This window comes from Camponotus vicinus, unplaced genomic scaffold (assembly GCF_025532165.1).
Source record: "Camponotus vicinus isolate PSW18456_S1 unplaced genomic scaffold, iyCamVici1.0 SCAF_14, whole genome shotgun sequence".
NCBI lineage: Eukaryota > Metazoa > Arthropoda > Insecta > Hymenoptera > Formicidae > Camponotus > Camponotus vicinus.
In genome coordinates, this window is record NW_028141950.1 from 3,746,706 (window position 1) to 3,765,770 (window position 19,065).

Here is a 19,065-nt window from a genome sequence, read left to right on the forward strand (position 1 = left end):
TGTTAAATAGAACGCATCTAATAAAGTTCAATATGAAGGCTGCGGTTCAGGGGACGCTGAAAATGCTTTGAAGCGTTTGATTGACCAATCAGGGTAAAAGGAGTAAAGATTTCTTTAATCTGATTGGTCAATCAAACGCTTCAAAGCATCCTCAGCGTCACTTTGACCGCAGCCGAAGTGAGCTACAGACTGGCTACAGATTTTACAAAACGCATCTAACGTCAGAGAATTTAATATCAACAAAATATTATATAACCTCAAAAATTTATGAGCAAGAGAAAAGGTTTCTAAATATTTTTAAAATTTGAATAAAGTGCATAATAAAATATTCTAATAATCTATGTATTATAATAATTTGTAAAAAAAATATTCTAATAATCTATTAATATTATTACATTATAATATATTATAGGTGATTCAAAAACAGTGATACAAAGGGCTTTATTATTAGAGAGAAAATCACTGTTTCTTATGATAGTAAATAATGGCATCGCCAACAACATCATCCGGAAGTCAAACATCCTGGGAGCCGCATCGGCTCACACATATCAAGCCATCCTTTGACACTCACGAGATGGCCCTTGCTAATCGTAAGGATCTATGGCACAAGTTCATCATTTTCGACGGCGCCCTGTATGGACGAACCGATATCTTACGCGCTGTAATAACCGCCTGCGAACCAGCTGTTTTAATACCGATAATGTACACTATCGAGGATAAAAAGAAAAGTAGTTTTTTGGCGAAAGGCAGCAGCAATTCCATAGAAAATATAGTGAAGCAAGGATTGTGCGTAACACTACATGGTGGACAAGAAGTGCACATGGACATTGTATTAGGATTCCTTAGCACGCAGGAGTTGCAAGTGAACACAAATAGAATCATAGCACAAGCCTTGCATGCTAGATACGAACCTGTGAAGAAGATTTTCAATCTGGACGATTTTGAAAATGAGAAGACACTGGGTTCAATATTCTGTCCCATTTCAATACCGAAAATTCTGGATATGGTCCTGCGTTGTAGTAAAATGGGGATTATGGGCAACAGTCGTGAGTCTCAGCAATCGCGATTGCCCGTTCGCGAATTGAGTATGAAGTACAATAAGCTCACAGCTATCATTCTGTTTGACAAGTTCTTCAACTACCATCTGACTAAGCTAGATTTAAGACACAATCAGATTTTGGATGTGGAGTATCTACATTATTTTTCCGAGTTCAAAATAAGCGAACTTTGGTTGGATGGAAATCCATTGTGCAACAAGTATACTAATTCTCAGGAGTACATACAGGCAGTGAAAAACGTTTTTCCACATTTACAAAAGTTAGATGGAATTGTAATAGGAATGGAAAAGAAATTTGTGCCAAGTGTGCAGAGTAATTATCTTGGTAATGGAACAAAAATATCTCTGATCAAGCAATTTGTCAAGCATTTCTTTACACTATACGACCAAGAAGATAGGATAGTTATGAATGGTCTGTATGACAGAAACGCGTTCTATTCCATGACATTAGGTACTATAACAAATCATGCACATAAAGAGATTGTCAAGACATTCTCCACAAATAGAAACTTATTGAAATTTGTCGATTATGCTAAATGTAATGAATTTCTATTTTGTGGACCTGAAAAGATAATTACTGCTTTACAGCGACAGCCACCAACGACACACAACTTCAAAACATTTTATATTGACTTATTATATGAAGAAGATAATTACCTAGTTATTTCGGTGCAAGGATTATTTTCATATCGAGTATTACTCTGCCCACCTATGTTCTTCAATAGAACTTTTGTTATCATCAAAAAAGAAGATAATGAATACTGTATTGTCAATGATCAATATTATATTGATGGTACACCAGCCAATACATTTAACGAAACAAAATTTGAACAAAAACCCGCACCTAAATTTACTCCAACAGTACTCAGTGTGTCAGAAAAGGAACAATTGCTAAGATTTTTACGTGAGCTTACTACAATGAATATTCGATATTGTTATAAATATCTTCAAGATACAGGCTGGGACATAAGAAATGCAATCACTACATTTATGAAGAATTATGCTGTTAATGACGTTCCTCCAGAAGCTTTTCAATAAATTTGTAATCTCAAAAAGTGTAATTTTGTATAAATATATGTATTATATATATATATATATATTTTTTTTTTTTTTAAGGAAAAAGATAACAAGTCTTTCATCGTTGTAATTATAAAAAAGGTGGGTGTATGGTGTTTTGCTTAATATTTACACAAAGTTAACAAACTAACATTCTTTGATATTAACAACCTTGCTGTGTATTTAACAGAGCAATAGTTTTAGTGATATAAGGCATCGCATTGACATTGGAATTTACTCCCAACTCAAATACCCTCTGCATCAATGGTAAAGCATGCTCTGCAATGTAAAAGAAAATAAAAGAATTTATACATTCTTATGAAATTATTGACATAAATTAATATCGAGATATATAAATCCAACTTGTTGCAACTTTACCTTGCATACACAATACAATATCTGGTAATTTTTCCAAAGCTGACATAAGAACGTCTGCTCTATCACTGTCTAAACATCTTTGAAACGCAGATAATATAGTCGCATTCGGTGTAGGACGATGCTTTAATGCTCTAGCGAGTAGAGTGTGAGCAAGCGTTCTGATATTACCCTGAGGCGATACGAGCAATTCCGCTATATTATCTGTTATTGGTTCCAAAACTGAAGGTTTTCGCGATGACACATGCTCGACCTCTTGAAGTGCATTGAATACATCTGTATAGAATAGAAAATTAATTTTTGTTACAGAATATTTTTCTCATATTATGTATCAGAAGAAAGAATTGATAACAGTCACTTAATAAATAAAAGATCAAGTTTAATTTTTGCTTCTTTATCGCATAATTAAAGAAGGAAATTTAAGTAAAAATATAAATATTTTATGATAACAGTTGAATGAAAATAGAGAATTGATTTTTTTTAATAAATAATATAAGGATTAGGCATGAATTTATCTGTTTTCTTTTACTGCCATTCCTAAATCTCTTTCTCCTCCTAAATTTCACATTAAAAACTACAATAAAAAAACAAACATATATATATTCAATATAATTATTTTTTCGTACCTTCACCATATAATTTACTAAGTGTGCCCAGTAGAGATTGCCAGTGTTCTGGAATAACGGGTTCCGAACGATGTGGCACAGGAGCTATTGTGATTAGAATGTCATCCGCATCTTCTCCTTCTCTCGGCATCGGTATTCCCGATACAAGTATTCTCAAAGCGTCTAAGTTAGGATAATTTACCTGCAATTCACTGTACATACGTATGTGTAAATTATATATATATAAATAACAAATAATATATAAATCACGTATAATATATGCATTTTAATAGAAAGCAACTTACTGCAAAACTTGTGCATGCTTGTGTAGATATTTCAATGCTCGTTGTGGATCATGTGAGATGTACGACTGTAATAATGATACGAATCTGTTCAACAATGAGCTGAGATCTTTCATATGCCCATAATTCTGAAAACAATATTGAAATTTATAATATATTTGAAAAATTTGAGTCACATAATCAAGAAAGCAAGATGCATTGAATAAATTTCGTAATTTTGTATTAATAAAGATTAAAACATAGATGACATTTGATCTTAAATCATGCTAGATATTATATTTATTCTTTTAATTTTTTTTTTGTTTATAATTAAATCCGATTTCACCTTTTTTACTAATTTAAAATTACACAAATTGTAATACCTGAAAGCATTGGAAATAATTCTCTAAGGTGTTTTCCAACGGAATCTCATGCTGTTCGTTAAACAAATGCGGCTGCAACAATTCCAATAGCCCCATTACTTGAGTGAAGAGATTTAAATGATGGCCGGATCTAAATTGACTGAAATCGAGATAACATCTTCCCATCAAGGAGGACGCCAACATTGGCAATTGTCGTAGCACTAATATAGGATGTACCGCGGCCATTTTTCTCGCGCAGAGTTCAAATTCTTGGGACTTGGCGTTCCAGGATTTCTGTCTGGGAGTTGCCGCCAGTGCAGTCAATAAACAATGACTCATACAATCGAGCACTGAACCCATCCAATCGGTTATCTTTGCCCCTTTAACGAATTTGTTCGCTTGGAAAGTGTCAAGGTAGCAAATGACTTTCGGAATTTTCATGTACATGTGTAGCAGAAACTGATGCGCCATATCCGCCGAATCTAAGCTGAAAATTAAATACGCGATTGCTTTTATTCAGGCACATTAAATCAATTGAATGATAAATTATGTGCCGTAAAATATGTGAGAAATACGTGACAAAATTCATACTCCGTGTTATCCATTATACGTTCCGCCAAGTAATTAACTACACTGGAGATCAAGTCATCTTCGGTAGAAATACAATGTAAAAGTAAATCGAGTCTGATATCCATCCTTGCGAGAGCGGCGTTTCTGTTCTGTACACTACAGATAATAACAGCTTCGGACACTAGATATGCCACAAGATTAAGTAGTTGCCATTTCTGCAACAACAGAATATTCTCAGGAACGTAATGCTTCGGTGTAAATTTGTCTCGACCTTGCCATAACTTGGGATTGCATGTCAGTGCCCATAAGAAATCCAGAACTGCGGTTGGATCGTATCTATAATCATGATATATTCGCGATATGTGAATATAAGAAAATGTTGATAAAACACAATATTATAATGGGGAGAAACTTCAAAACAGGAAAAGAGATTGTTCATCTCCACTCTACTCACCCATCGTCATATTTGTCCAACAAATGTCCGACACATTTATACAAAGTAGCCCAACTTGCTCTGTGCGTCAACAACGTTAGCAGATAAGGTCTACAGGAATGCGAACTCACGACGTTCTTATCGATATTAATATGCACTTTCGCCTTTCCAAATAGAAGTTTCATTTGAAGATTGGGACAAGTACCGATCAATTCAGGCTCCATAGAGGCCAACCAGTCGATCAACAAGCCTGTACGAGGTTTCAACGCACCTTCATTACTATCGCTGACCAGTAATTTTGCCATAGCTTCGACCAGGACATCATTCTTCTGTTGTTTCAGACATAAATCTAACAATTTACGGCCGACGCTCTCCAAATTCACAGAATCGGTGTTCTCTAGTATCGTGCCAGGACTTTCGCCGCGACTTTGCATTAGCATCGACAGTTCCGCGCGTTGCGGTGTCTTCATTGACCGCACATTAGCGAAGTCTCGCAGAATCGACAGAACCGGCGCTTTTACTTCACCTATTAGTGATATCAGATTCAGACACATGTTGCGCGCCAATTCGACTACGTGCTTCGATGTCGACGGTCTCTTTAGAGGTAGCAATATCACGCGCATCAGCGTACACGAATACTGCGGCATATGTACGAGCGAGGCCAAGAATTGCTTGACCTGCATAGAGCTCAAAACGCTGCATATATGTTGTATCGCTAATACCACGGCGCCACTCTCCTTCACGTTCGATCTTTGCAGATCCTTCGCTAAAGTCTTATGCAAACGTCGATACGCGTCCATTTTCTGATTCATCGGAATATTCTCGATGAACAGTCGATTTATCAAGTGAGGCACGTCGGTCTTCACGGAGCACTGTATAACGGATTGCTTCTGCACCATAGCACTAGCTGGCAATGACTGTTGCAGTTTATTGATAGACACGATGTTTTCATCCGGTAAGTGCGGCTCCAGCAGTTGTAACACCTGTACGAACACCAATCCGCCTGTGGCACCCCTTCGATGTTGCACCTCGACCAATTGTGCCATGTATGTTTTATCCAACACCGCTTCACCGACCGAGCTCGGATCTATCTGCACACCAGCATCAAGAGTATGAAGCAGTTTGCTCATCGACGATACTGGTATTCCGAAGCTTTGAATGAAAAGTACTAGCTGCTGCGGTTCGAGATCTTTTAGTGCCGCATCAACCAAGCGCGGCACATTGCTCCTGATCATTCGTAACTTAAGCCAATCAGGTATGAGTAGTGCTTCTTCGCTAGTATCAACAAGGAAGGCCTTTGGTTGGTCCGTTAGTGGAAACCATGTCTCTAACAAGTTGTTGAATAATGGATCGTCCTCGGATGTGTCATATGTTAATAGTATTATCATGGCGTGCACCACTAAAATATGCATGGTGCACTCCTCGCCATTACTCCATTGTACTAGAATCTGATCCTGACTTTCGGACCATTGGTAAGCCTCTCCTCTAGGCGATCGTGCTTTTTCAAGATAATTGCAGAAGATTGCCATAAAGGCGTGTAACGTTTGTTTGGCCTGTCGATTATCGCTTTCGGGTTGAGGTAATATTGCCGCGATGATAGTACTACGTTCAACGACCAATTGGGAGATTTCGTTCGCCAAGTCAGTTAAATCGGGCAAATCGTCGTCGACGGTATGCGCGGCAAGATATGATATGTACGTGTGCACGAGATCGGGACTATTTTCGACTTGACAAGCGCCACGCAACGCCGTGGAAACCAGTGAACGTACCGACAGGAAATGAGGTATGGACGGTAATTTTCGGAGAAGCCACATCTCCCTGCAAAAAAAAAACAAAATGTTAAAACCAATTTCCTTTTTTCAAAATATACGCTTAAGTACTTACTTTTCGTTTTCTCCGTCTATATCCATGCTCTCGTCCTCGAATGGTATCGAGTCCAGAACCATTTTTAATCCGGTAATCGCTTGGACGCGGCTACTACTTTGCTGGCTGCTTAATCTCCTCAAGAAATATTCCAAGACTTCGTAAGCATGTTGTTGATCCTGATTCGGATCAGTCAGCAGTGTCTGAAGATGCGCTAGCAGTTGCTGTTGTCTGGGCTGCTTTTCGACCGTTTGCGAGCTAGTCGACAACAGATACTCGCAAAGACATTGTACCGGCAATTGACTCAGAGAACCTTCGCTGTTTTGCACCAAGTCCGCTAACCATGGCATACTCTGCGATGTACTCTGCTGTTGCCTCTGAATAATATCCAATAGAAAATCCGGTTTACGTGATCGACACAGCAAGTGACCCAATCTATGTGACGTATTCAATGACTGTATCTGTTCGAGAACGGCCGGCGGTGGTCTTCTAGCGATTCCAGTCGGATCCATAGTGATCAATTGTGATAGCAGAAAACTATTCTGTTCGGATAACTGAATTCTACTCGATGCAGCAGCCAAATGTGATTCATACTCTAATATCTCTTGTTTTTCGATAGCTTCGACTTGCAGTTCCTTTGCGCGTTCTTGTTCCATGATTTCTGGCAAAGCCATTGTCGGTGGTGGATGCGAAAAATGACTAAAATACGTATTTTATTGAAGCGCAACTGAAACTTGTTTGGGAAAAATAATCGGTTTCAAATATTTAAAAATTATTAACTCACTTCGTAATACACATTTCCATTAATGTTCTCAATATAGGATATCGTTTCCATGCCAGTGCACCAATTGTGGATGGATTATGAGCAGCCAAAATTAATAACATTATCCATCCTTTCCAATAGAGATTAGCTATTGCCAACGTTGGTGGCACGTATCTATAAAATAAACGTACATCATATAAGATAAGATTATATATATCATAAGCCATATGCATAGTACACTTACCCTGCAGGTATATTTATTGTTCCTGGTGGTTGATAAATGCAGAGATTAAAAATAAGTTCAATTATGTCCATTTTTTCGATCTGTAACATTGGAAAATTTTCTGTCGAATTAGCCGCTGCTCGCCGTATCAATTGATCAGTCAAATCCAACGTCTCCGAATGAGTAATGCCATTGTCCTATAAATAAAAGTAAAATCAAGCTTCTTATTCTCTCTAAACAAAAACTCGTTTCACAAATAAGTAAGTTTAAGCACTTACCTTTGAAAAACCGATAAGTAGCAGCCTCAACAATGTACTTTGCAACAGAGGAACGTCGGATACTAGCCGTATGTAGAACACTCTATCCGATTCTGGAGGCCAATTATCCAGTTTATAATACTGCTCGGGAGATTCTAGAAGTAAGATCTTATGCATTGCATGCAACAATTCGTTTCGTCCTACGGCGTACACCTGCTGCGCCAAATTTTGCAGCCACAATATAGCCTCGTATTGTATCATGGCTACGAGATTTTGGAATTGGTGCAGTAAAGCTACGTCTTTCTTATCCGCGCGTTGCGACAATGTCGCCGCTTCTTTCACTTGTGGACTTATAGCCAAGAGCATACATAGGCAAAGTAGATCCGCTATCGACATGAACATACGATCTTTAAACTCGAAATTTAGCAATTGTTGAGCTATGTCCGGTCTCTCGGCCATTAACGTTCGAGCAAAAGCGATAAGATTGATGTCATGTCGACATACACGCACGATTTCCCTAAGTAATGCACGTAATGGTCTTAAATAATCCTCACGGTTCATTAACAAATCTTGAAAAATCTCTGCGAGCAATTTTGCCGCTTGCTCGGGTAAAGTCTGAAACATTATAGCCAACATAGGCATGTTGTTTGGATTGCGCGCATTCGACAATTCGTTATAAATCGTGTGCTTCAATATAGTAGCTAGATTCTCTGGATGTAATCCAATAAGTTCCTTGACGCCGTTTAAATACAAATTAATTACAGCTTTCGTTTTCAATCTCATTTTCACCAACTGACTTATGACTTCAACATCTCTTTGAGTATGAGACGTGCAATTATAACAAATATAAATAAGTAACTCCTGTGCTGGTCTCATTAGTTTAGGATTATGTAGCCACACTTCTAATCTAGGAACGGCAATGTTTCTGATCTCAACAAAACCGCATGCCGAGGAGAGTAGCTTTAAGAAATTTCTCGTTATAGTCTCAGCTTGACGTCTATTTAATTGTTCCTTTACAGCTTCCAACACTATTGATTCTATGTTTTCCACGCAATGCGCGTACCGTGGACCCACTGGAAATTCTATTTTTTCTTTATCCCCGGACAATGACATCGTTGATGCTGCCAGATCTTCGTCATCCACTGTAGACGGGCTGTGACAATCTCGCTGCATCAATACAGGGAATTCTGGCTGTAATACAGATTTAGGCGGATGCCTTGTGTTAAATCCAGTCAGTATATTATCAACAAAACCCTTGCATTCCTCATGATCGATCCACAAGCGTTCACCTAGCGCGTCCTCAATGTATAACTGTAAAAAAAAATTAATTAAGTCAATAATAATGATAAAATTGTACAATAAGCAATATAAAAGACAGAATGATATGAAAGAACCTTCACAAATACTTCTGGCCAGTTCTTCTTGTCATGAAATCCTTTCATTAAAAGATTTGCAGCGAGTACTGGAACCAGTGGATTTCCTTTACTCTTGAAATTGTAAGTCTGATCTCTCTTTAAAAGAGATGACAATGCATGTAATACACAATCATTTGAAAAAATGGATGGGCGAATTTTTGCTAGATATAATAAGCCCATATAAATTAATGTATCAGGTTTCCATTTTTGATTTTTCAATGTTTTAACAGCGCCACATATTATTCCAATAACTTTATCAGCCTCATCATTGTCATTAGCTTCAAGTGCCATAGGCACAAAATCTGCAGGATCGATATCTATAGCTAAAACTTCCCATGCTTCTGCGCTAGAAGAAGGTTGCCGTTGATGGGAACCAACATGAGCTAACTTGGGCTTCTTTTGCGGAACATAAGAAAATGATTGGAGTGATCCAGAAGATGCTTCTTTCTTCCGATCATTGCCTATATAATTGTTAACAACAATCAATAACTTGCACAGCACAAATGCTAATCAAAAATTATCCGTTTGAGGAAAGAATAAATTATATACCAGAAGTCGTGGAACTGCCACTTGGTTTTGGATGAATAACACCTGGTCTGGTTTTAGAATCAGAATTTTCATTTCGTGAACTCTTTGATCCCAGTGCAAATAGATCAGAAGGATGTTGAGCAATCTTACTTTTCACTGCTCTACCAATACCAGTTTTTCCACGCTCCATGATTTATATATTTCCTCTGTCTATGGATAGCTATAAAAATAAAGTACAAGATTGATAGATTTTTATAAATACTTGAAACTTTTCTTTTGAATATAATTTTATTACGAATATTATTTAAAAAAATACTTATACACATACACTATAGTAGATTGAAAATGTAAATAAAGCTGTAAAGTCTAACCTAATCTTCTCAATATATATAAAAATCTCTCCTCGAAATAAATTTCGTTTTACGATTGCATAATCGAAAACGGAATTGCAGTGACTAGGATGATGACATATCTCGAGATCTTAGAATTAGATATTTGTCATTTTAATCGAATAAATGACCTCATATGCAAAGGCATCGCTCTTCCTGCGCTCCTTTCACGATTTGAAACTTGTACAGAGACGTCAGATGTCAGCTGGTACGCTTACAACGTGGTGTGGTGGAGGGGATAAGCACATGCGCATTCGTCATTGCCCGAATGCGTTCGAAAATTCTTCCTGTACGATAACAAATTTTTAATTAGCCAATTAAGATAAAAGGAGTATAGATTCCTTTGTCCTGATTCATTAATTTAATGCTACTCTATACCCCACGGATTGATTTCGAATGCATTATATAGATCGTAATGTCTACTTCATACATATAAAATACACAAAATACACACATATATAAGTATGTTTATTTATTTTATTTTATTGCGAATCAAAATCAAATTTGTGGATCTCGTTGCGTATCGAAAAGTGAATACGTATTATTAGAAAGTCCTATAATGTATAATTTAGATCCAAAATATGTGTAATATAATTATCGTTAAATGTAATTTAGTGATGACTAATAGTTTTCGAGGAAAATTAGAAACATACACGTAGGAAAATTAGAAACGTAGGAATTAGAAACACACGTAGGAGTCGAGGGGATTACATCATACATACCATACACGTATACTCACACTAGTTGTTTTCTCTTGCGCATGACCGTAGCTTTCCACATCAATATCAGAGGTGAGGTGCAGGGTGCGGAGATTCTATTATAGTCAGTGGTGTTTTAGTGTGCGATCAGAGTCTGTTGATTTCCACCCAAGAAAAATCCATGATGGTGAGTACGAACCGCGAAAGCGAATCGACGACTGCAATTTCGAGAATACGTTTCGCCGCACAAATGAATCATTCTCTTGAATTTTCACGAGACGAGAATGTTTTCTTACAGATCACAAGCTTCTTCGCTTCCTCCCCTCGAAATTTCATCAATACTTCCCCTTGCAAAGCTTTTTCACGCGTCCCATTTCTCGTATGAAATGTGGAAAAACATAATTTTGTCTCTTTCAGCGGATGAAAGCAGTGAGATGTCCTACAGATGAGCTCAGTCTCTCAAACTGTGCAATTGTCAATCCTAACGATCTTCCCGATGTCAAGTAAGAATTTATCGCGATATAATCGCCTTAATGAGAATTCGATACAATTGTATATTTATATTAGTTTAATTTATATTTCTTAATGCATTTATATTACATCTGTTTGTCTTAAATAATAAATAAATAATTTGAAATTAACAATTTTATTTTTATTCTAGATTCTTCAAACTAAATTCAATATATAAATTCAATATATAAATTTATATAAACTTATTCTGATTTAGTATTCTTTTCTTTTTGTCTTTATGATATATATCCTTTACGATATATATATTTTTTATTATTTGTTGCAGGCATATTGAGGTGACTACAGCACCAAATTATCATTTTGTGTTTACTGTAAAAACACATCATGAGATTCCACCTGGTACAGTTGGTTTCAGTTTGCCTCAACGAAAGTGGGCTACATTGTCTCTCAATCAAGAGATTGAGGTTCGGCCATATCATTTTGATCCAACCTGTAATACAGAATGTTTATGCAACATTGTTTTGGAAGCTGACTTCTTGCAGAAAAAAACGTATGTATATATATATTATTAGATGATTTATATCATAATTAAGAATCTTTTTATCATTTATAAAATATTTTTTTAATACTGAATATTTTTCATTTATTTAAAAGTTTATTATAAATTAGAGGACATTTTTCTTATATGTATATTGAAGGTTTTTTCCTCATATTATATTATTATTGTTGTTAATATATTTATATATTTTTTCAGAGTTACTTTGGAGCCATATAATACAGATGAAATGGCCAAGGAATTTCTGTTACAATTTTCTGGCCAGGCATTCACCGTGGGTCAGCAGCTGGCATTTCAGTTTAAAGATAAGAAATTGCTTGGATTAGTTATCAAAAGTTTGGAGGCTGCTGATTTATCGGCTATTAGTTCAGGTCAAAATACAGTGCCCAAAAAGACTAAAATGGGTCGTTGCTTAGGCGACACCTTAATACAATTTGAAAAAGCAGAAAATTCAAGCTTAAATCTCACTGGGCAAGCTAAAGGAAAAACTATTCGCCAGGCCATTATTAACCCAGACTGGGACTTCCAGAAAATGGGTATTGGTGGTTTAGATAAGGAGTTCAGTGCCATTTTCAGAAGAGCATTTGCATCTCGCGTCTTTCCAACGGAGATTGTCACTCAATTAGGTTGCAAACATGTAAAAGGAATTTTGCTGTATGGGCCACCTGGTACAGGGAAAACATTAATGGCTCGACAAATAGGAAATATGTTAAATGCAAGAGAACCAAAGATTGTAAATGGCCCACAAATTTTGGATAAATATGTTGGAGAAAGTGAAGCTAATGTCAGAAGATTGTTTGCTGATGCAGAAGACGAAGAAAAAAGGGTAAATAATTTCAAAAAATTATTTTAATATAATATATATTTAAATTAAGATTTTTATACATAACTTGGAAAGAAATGGCTCTAAATTAGAATATTCAAGCCAATATAAATCTTTAAGCACTGATGTATTAATGGGACTTAACTGATTATGGAAGATATGAATAAAAATTAAACTCGTTTTATTATACAGCAAATTTTACAGGAAATGATATATTTTAAATATTTTTTTACACAAATATCATTGCTTAAAGATTTTGTAAAAGTCCTTCCAACTTAGTGCTTAACATTTTGACTGCCACGTGAATTATGAACTCTGTCAGGCCGCGCGCGCAGCTACACAAAGCGAGAGAAAATACATCTAATATTCATGTAACAGATAATCCTTATATTAAAATCTAATATTGCATGTTATTGCAAATATTTTCACCTTGTTTTTACATATTTTCATAGTAACTATAACAAACAATAATTATATATTATTATGCATCAATCAAGTATTCTTTGATGAAGATATTCAAACCAGTATCCTTAATACTTTGATTGCTTTGTCACCCTTAATTAGGCAATATAATCGCCACCCTTAAAAGCGAAATATTTGAAATAACACATGCAATAATGATGGAAATATTTTCTTCATAAGAAAATGAGATAAAATAAAGATGATACGAAAAGTTCCCAATAGGCCATGTATTGGGAACTTTTCGTTGTATAAGAGCCACGTCACCCGTATAAGGGCCACGTCACCCGTATAAGGGCCACGTCACCTGTATAAGATTATATTTTCATCACCTTATTTTCATCATTCTATAAAAACGAATTAATGTGTTATATATTTTATTTAAGAGATTTTATATATTTTTAGCTCGGTCCAAACAGTGGACTTCACATAATCATATTTGATGAAATAGATGCTATCTGTAAATCTCGAGGTAGTGTTGCTGGAAATACAGGAGTTCATGACACAGTGGTTAATCAGCTACTCGCAAAGATTGATGGCGTTGAACAATTAAATAACATTCTTGTTATTGGTATGACCAATAGAAGAGATATGATCGACGAAGCCTTGTTAAGACCTGGCCGATTGGAGGTAAAATTATGAAGATCAGCTTACTAGATGCACATGGGCGATACCAGAGTCTTAATATTCACACAGTGCGAATGAGAGATTATAAAAAGATAGCACCTTGATGTAAATCTGTAAAAATTGTCCAAACTAAGAATTTTAGCAGGATGGAATTAAAAGGTCTAGAGGGTCAGAGGGTCAGAGCCGCAAAAAGCACTATGAATCGGTTAATAAAAGCTGCCAGCAAAGTAGAGGTTGATCCAGCCGCGATGGAGAAACTTAGAGTCATTAGAAGTGATTTTTGTTTATAATAAATTGTTAAAATTGAATATATATTGAATGTGTGTGTGACTGCAATTTTTCATTATTAATGTTTGAAAAATATGTATAATATTCATATGAATATAATATTCAATTTGATTTGTAAGACAGGATATTGTAGAATTTTTTTAGATGAATTTGATTTTGCATCTTATTTTTTCTTCATTTTTGCTGATATAATTATTTTATGATAATATTTGCTGTTATTTCACACTCTAAATAAGTTTTCTACTTTTAAAGTTGCAAATGGAGATCAGCTTACCAGACACACATGGGCGATACCAGATTCTTAATATTCACACAGCGCGAATGAGAGATTATAAAAAGATAGCGCCTGATGTAGATCTGAAAGAGTTGGCGACTCAAACTAAGAATTTTAGCGGGGCGGAATTAGAGGGCCTAGTCAGAGCCGCACAAAGCACTGCTATGAATCGGTTAATAAAAGCTGCCAGCAAAGTGGAGGTTGATCCAGCCGCGATGGAGAAGCTTGTGATCACTAAAAGTGATTTTTTGCACGCGCTAGAGCATGATGTTAAACCGGTAAGTCAGTGCAAAACCATTCATATACTAGACAGAGAAGCTGCTGTTATTTAGTTATTACTAGTACTCTCATTCACTTACATATTTCTGATGAATAAACATTTTTTTCTACAATTAATGAAGACTTTATTATTATTATTTTATTATTTGCTATTACTTTTAAGGAAATAAAATTTGCTTTTAATTTTAACTTGACATGATTGTTATATCAAATCAATTTGAAAAATATATAATTAAACAATTTTTAGGCATTTGGTACAAGCATGGAAACACTGAGTCAATTATTAATACGTGGAATTATTAATTGGGGTAAGCCAGTAGCTGAAATCCTTGCCGATGGCAGTCTATGCATTCAACAAGCTCGAGCGACAGAGGGATCTGGTCTTGTGTCTGTTCTCTTGGAAGGACCACCAAATAGCGGAAAGACGGCGCTTGCCGCACAAATTGCAAAGAATTCGGACTTCCCATTCGTTAAAGTTTGTACACCTGATGATATGGTCGGTTTTATTGAATCTGCAAAATGTCTTTCTATACGAAAGGTAATAAATAATTCGCCTTTTATATTACTTATATATAGATATTGCAAATTTATCTTAAAGTCAGTACTTTTGTTTTATTATATTTGATATAGGATTTATAAAATATTTTTTTTTACGAGGGGAAATGCTCCTTGTGCACACCCCTGCCAGTGATTGCATTCCGAGAAGTCGAAATGAACACTGGCAGGGATAGTGTTAGATTCTCCCGGTCGCCATGAAGCAACGACCGGGCATACATCAACTAAAACCCCTCGCGGCCATCCTTTGGCCCTGGGCATCATTTAACACATGCTACCAGGACCAAAAAGTAATTGCTTATCATTTATGTATTTATATATTTTAGGTATTCGATGATGCATATCGTTCACAGCTTAGCTGTATTTTAGTTGATAATATAGAACGTTTATTAGATTATGGTCCGATCGGACCAAGATACTCTAATCTGACATTGCAAGCACTTTTGGTGCTATTAAAGAAGTCACCGCCGCCAGGCCGTAAACTATTAATTTTATGTACCTCTAGTCGCAGGTAAAATAAGAATTTTCTTTTTCTGCAGTTAAACAAAACAATATTTTAAATCATTATTTTCCTAACAATATATTTTTTCTGCAGACAAGTTTTAGACGATTTTGAAATACTTTCGGCATTTAATACCGTTCTTCATGTGCCTAATTTGTCAACCCCTGATCATCTGTTAAATGTATTGGAAGAAGTTGATCTCTTCACAAAACATGAAATGGCTTCCTTACATGCAAAGCTTCAAGGAAAACGGTAAAATATTAATTATTTTACATTTTAATAACTTTGTTGAGACAACATATGTGATATTAGCTAGTATGTAAGGATACATGTTACAAATAAAAATGTTTTGTCACAGATATCTCATCATTAAATCACAAAATTAATCTAATATTCAATTCATTTCTATGCTTTCAGTGTATTCATTGGTATTAAGAAATTACTCTACCTAACAGATATGGCACGTCAAGTAGAACCAAATTACAGAGTTCCGAAATTCTTATCCAAACTAGAGGAAGAAGGCGGCCTAGAGTAAAGGTCAAAGCACATAAAATTGCATAGGCGTATAACCATAAGCATAAGAAAATTGATTGGTCCACACATATATATGCACAAGAAATGAACCAATCAATTTTCTTATGCTTATGGTTATGTGCTCATGCAATTTTGTGTGCTTCCTTAAGAAGCCTCATTTCATTTTGGGATATGCTAACTTTAGAAATATAAGTAAAGTGCAAGCGCTTCTGAGCGCTTGTTTTAAATTTAGCGCGCTTGGGCTGAAATGATTTTGATTATCCCAAAAACGTATCTTCAGATTGTAGTAATTTATGTAGAAATAATTTAAAATGAAAAAAATATTTATATATATATACTATATATGTATATATGATACATACATATCTAGAGTCTTTGTGTAATAGGTAAAAATAACAGGTAAAAAATATATGATACCAGCATTATGATGTATACCTGAATGCGATACTTGCATTATGATGTATACCTGAATGCAAATTAACTTCATATTTTCAAATATAAGTACATAGATGATACTTAAACATTATTATAATTCTAGAGATGATTATCACATTAATTCATATATATAATATTTTCAATGTTGTAATAACTGCTTTAATGTAATCTCAATTTAACTTAAAATTTTGACTAATCCTAAAAAATTCATGAAGAGAAGTTTTTTTACTTTACATATTTTAAGGATTTGACGGGAATTAATTTATCAAACTTGGAAGTAAGAATTTGACACAACATGAAAGAATATTTGGTTGATGCATAATAATGTAATTATTGTTTAATATAGTTACTATGAAAATTGTGTAATATAATTACTATGAAAATATGTAAAAAAAGATAGAAATATTTGAAACACATACAATACTGGATTTTAATATAAGGATCATCTGTTGCATGAATATCAGGTGCATTTCTTATTATGTATCTTCAAAACATAATTAAATCAGTAATACATCTGTATTGAAAACATTGTACAAGTAGTACTTATACAGGGTGAGTCAAAAGTATGTTTTAAAAATTTGTGAGCGTGTTCCTGGATAAAAAGGAAGAACAAATGTTCATATGAACATATGGTCGCAAATGCTTTGTTGTCGAGATAATGGACATAAATCAGCAGTATCAAATAATGCTTTATTTGAACGTTTACAATACAAAATTGTAAACGTTCAAATAAAGCATTATTTGATACTGCTGATTTATGTCCATTATCTCGACAACAAAGCATTTGCGACCATATGTTCATATGAACATTTGTTCTTCCTTTTTATCAAGGAACACGCTCACAAATTTTTAAAACATACTTTTGACTCACCCTGTATATATATACATATATAATATATATGTATGTATGTATATGTATATATGTATGTGTGTATGTATAGAACAGTTGCACTAATATCGTTTATTGCCAATATTCAAGGTTTAGAAAATGATTCTTCAGCTTTCTAAGCTTATAATCTTAATTATATCATCAATTATATTATATCAAGAGAAAGAATATTTCTATAACCAATATAGCACAGTATTGCAATAAGCAGTTATAAACAAATAGTGTGAGCTAAATGCATTCCTATAGCTTGTATATTGTATTATACATATATACGTATATTTATTTCGGCAGAGATATTTTTCAGAGAACAATATCTTGAATGTATACTGATTGTAATTCTAGAACTGTGATTCTAGAACAGTACTTCCCACTCAGGGTATTGTGACAAATTTGCAACTTTCTTAGAGAGATAAGAAAAATGTAATATTTACGAAAGTACATTTATTCAAGCAATAGTTTATTAATTAGTAATTATTTGCAAGCTAAGTACATTAAGTATATATATAATTAACATAGATTATATATGTATTATATTAAGCACATATATTGCAATTATGTAATACATAAATAATATAGTATTTTTTTTTTTTTTTTTTCATTTATATAATCTACATATTACATAATCTTTTGTATATATGTAAAATTGTTTTAACATATATATAAGTTAATTTGTTAGTTAGAAATTAATTAATAATTGTTTATCAATTTTCACAAAAAGTATTTTTATATTATTTGTCGTATTATACAGATTTATTTATTAAGTAAATCTTTTTGTTGTACGTATGTGGATGTGGGTGTATGTATATATGTACGCGCATATGTGTATGCATATATATAAAACAAGAAATGTTTTATTTCACTAATACTAAGAAGTAAAGCAAGAGACTATTAGGGCTGCGTTCGTTTTGACGCTTTCATTGCTGAAAGCATCGTTCTATCTTTGTTTGATATTCGATGTGCAATAAAGACAAAATGATGCTCACAGCGTGTGAGCGTGCAAAGCGAACACAGCCTAGATATTGTGAGAAAATAAAATTTATAAAAATAAGACTCCCTAGAGGAGTTGTGTTATCTTCAATTTTCTTGCATTTATAAAAGAGTTATGTATTTAAAAAAAAACGTTGGGAAATACTGTTCTAGTTTACAGTTGAGAAAGAATTGTTTATAAGAGACAAATTGACTTTTTTGTCCATAAGAAAATGAATGGAGATGTGTAGTATCCCATTTTTTTCATTATTGAATATAGCAATAACATAACTATATATATATATATATATATATATATATATATATATATATATATATATATATATATATATATATATATATATACAAAGAAATATATCTGTTATATTCTCATATGCTGTACATTGTTGAGTACATGTGCAAGTGCACATGTACACTCTATAATATATGATGGTGCACATGTTGATTCAATATTTGTCACTATATCTCATAAAAATTGATTATAATATAATATTTATAAAGAGAGCCGGGA

The 19,065-nt window shown here is 34.3% G+C and overlaps 3 protein-coding genes across 4 annotated transcripts; 2 read left to right on the plus strand and 1 right to left on the minus strand.

Annotated features, from left to right (window-relative positions):
* Positions 1-132: 132 nt before the first annotated feature.
* LOC145965352 (nuclear RNA export factor 1) lies at positions 133-2,881 on the plus strand. Of its 2 annotated transcripts, XM_083088831.1 has the most exons (3): positions 133-283; positions 413-2,099; positions 2,174-2,881. In XM_083088831.1, exon 2 carries the CDS (start codon positions 485-487, stop codon positions 2,093-2,095), a length of 1,611 nt encoding a protein of 536 aa, XP_082944957.1. In that variant the 5' UTR covers positions 133-283; positions 413-484; the 3' UTR covers positions 2,096-2,099; positions 2,174-2,881. The 2 variants fall into 2 exon arrangements, with proteins under 2 accessions (XP_082944957.1, XP_082944956.1); XM_083088830.1 differs by lacking the exon at positions 2,174-2,881 and having other exon boundaries at positions 413-2,150.
* Ints1 (integrator complex subunit 1) lies at positions 2,116-11,174 on the minus strand. Its single transcript, XM_083088812.1, has 15 exons — positions 10,917-11,174; positions 10,160-10,464; positions 9,810-10,008; positions 9,240-9,721; positions 7,867-9,156; positions 7,610-7,785; positions 7,387-7,539; positions 6,624-7,301; positions 4,761-6,557; positions 4,328-4,642; positions 3,758-4,223; positions 3,399-3,523; positions 3,115-3,305; positions 2,492-2,764; positions 2,116-2,392 (listed from the first exon to the last, which is right to left on the minus strand). Exons 3-15 carry the CDS (start codon positions 9,976-9,978, stop codon positions 2,277-2,279), a joined length of 6,231 nt encoding a protein of 2,076 aa, XP_082944938.1. The 5' UTR covers positions 9,979-10,008; positions 10,160-10,464; positions 10,917-11,174; the 3' UTR covers positions 2,116-2,276.
* On the plus strand, positions 10,992-17,332 carry LOC145965351 (vesicle-fusing ATPase 1). Its single transcript, XM_083088829.1, has 10 exons — positions 10,992-11,062; positions 11,293-11,378; positions 11,672-11,896; positions 12,101-12,728; positions 13,590-13,814; positions 14,352-14,651; positions 14,900-15,190; positions 15,534-15,718; positions 15,803-15,961; positions 16,127-17,332. Exons 1-10 carry the CDS (start codon positions 11,057-11,059, stop codon positions 16,242-16,244), a joined length of 2,223 nt encoding a protein of 740 aa, XP_082944955.1. The 5' UTR covers positions 10,992-11,056; the 3' UTR covers positions 16,245-17,332.
* Positions 17,333-19,065: the final 1,733 nt, after the last annotated feature.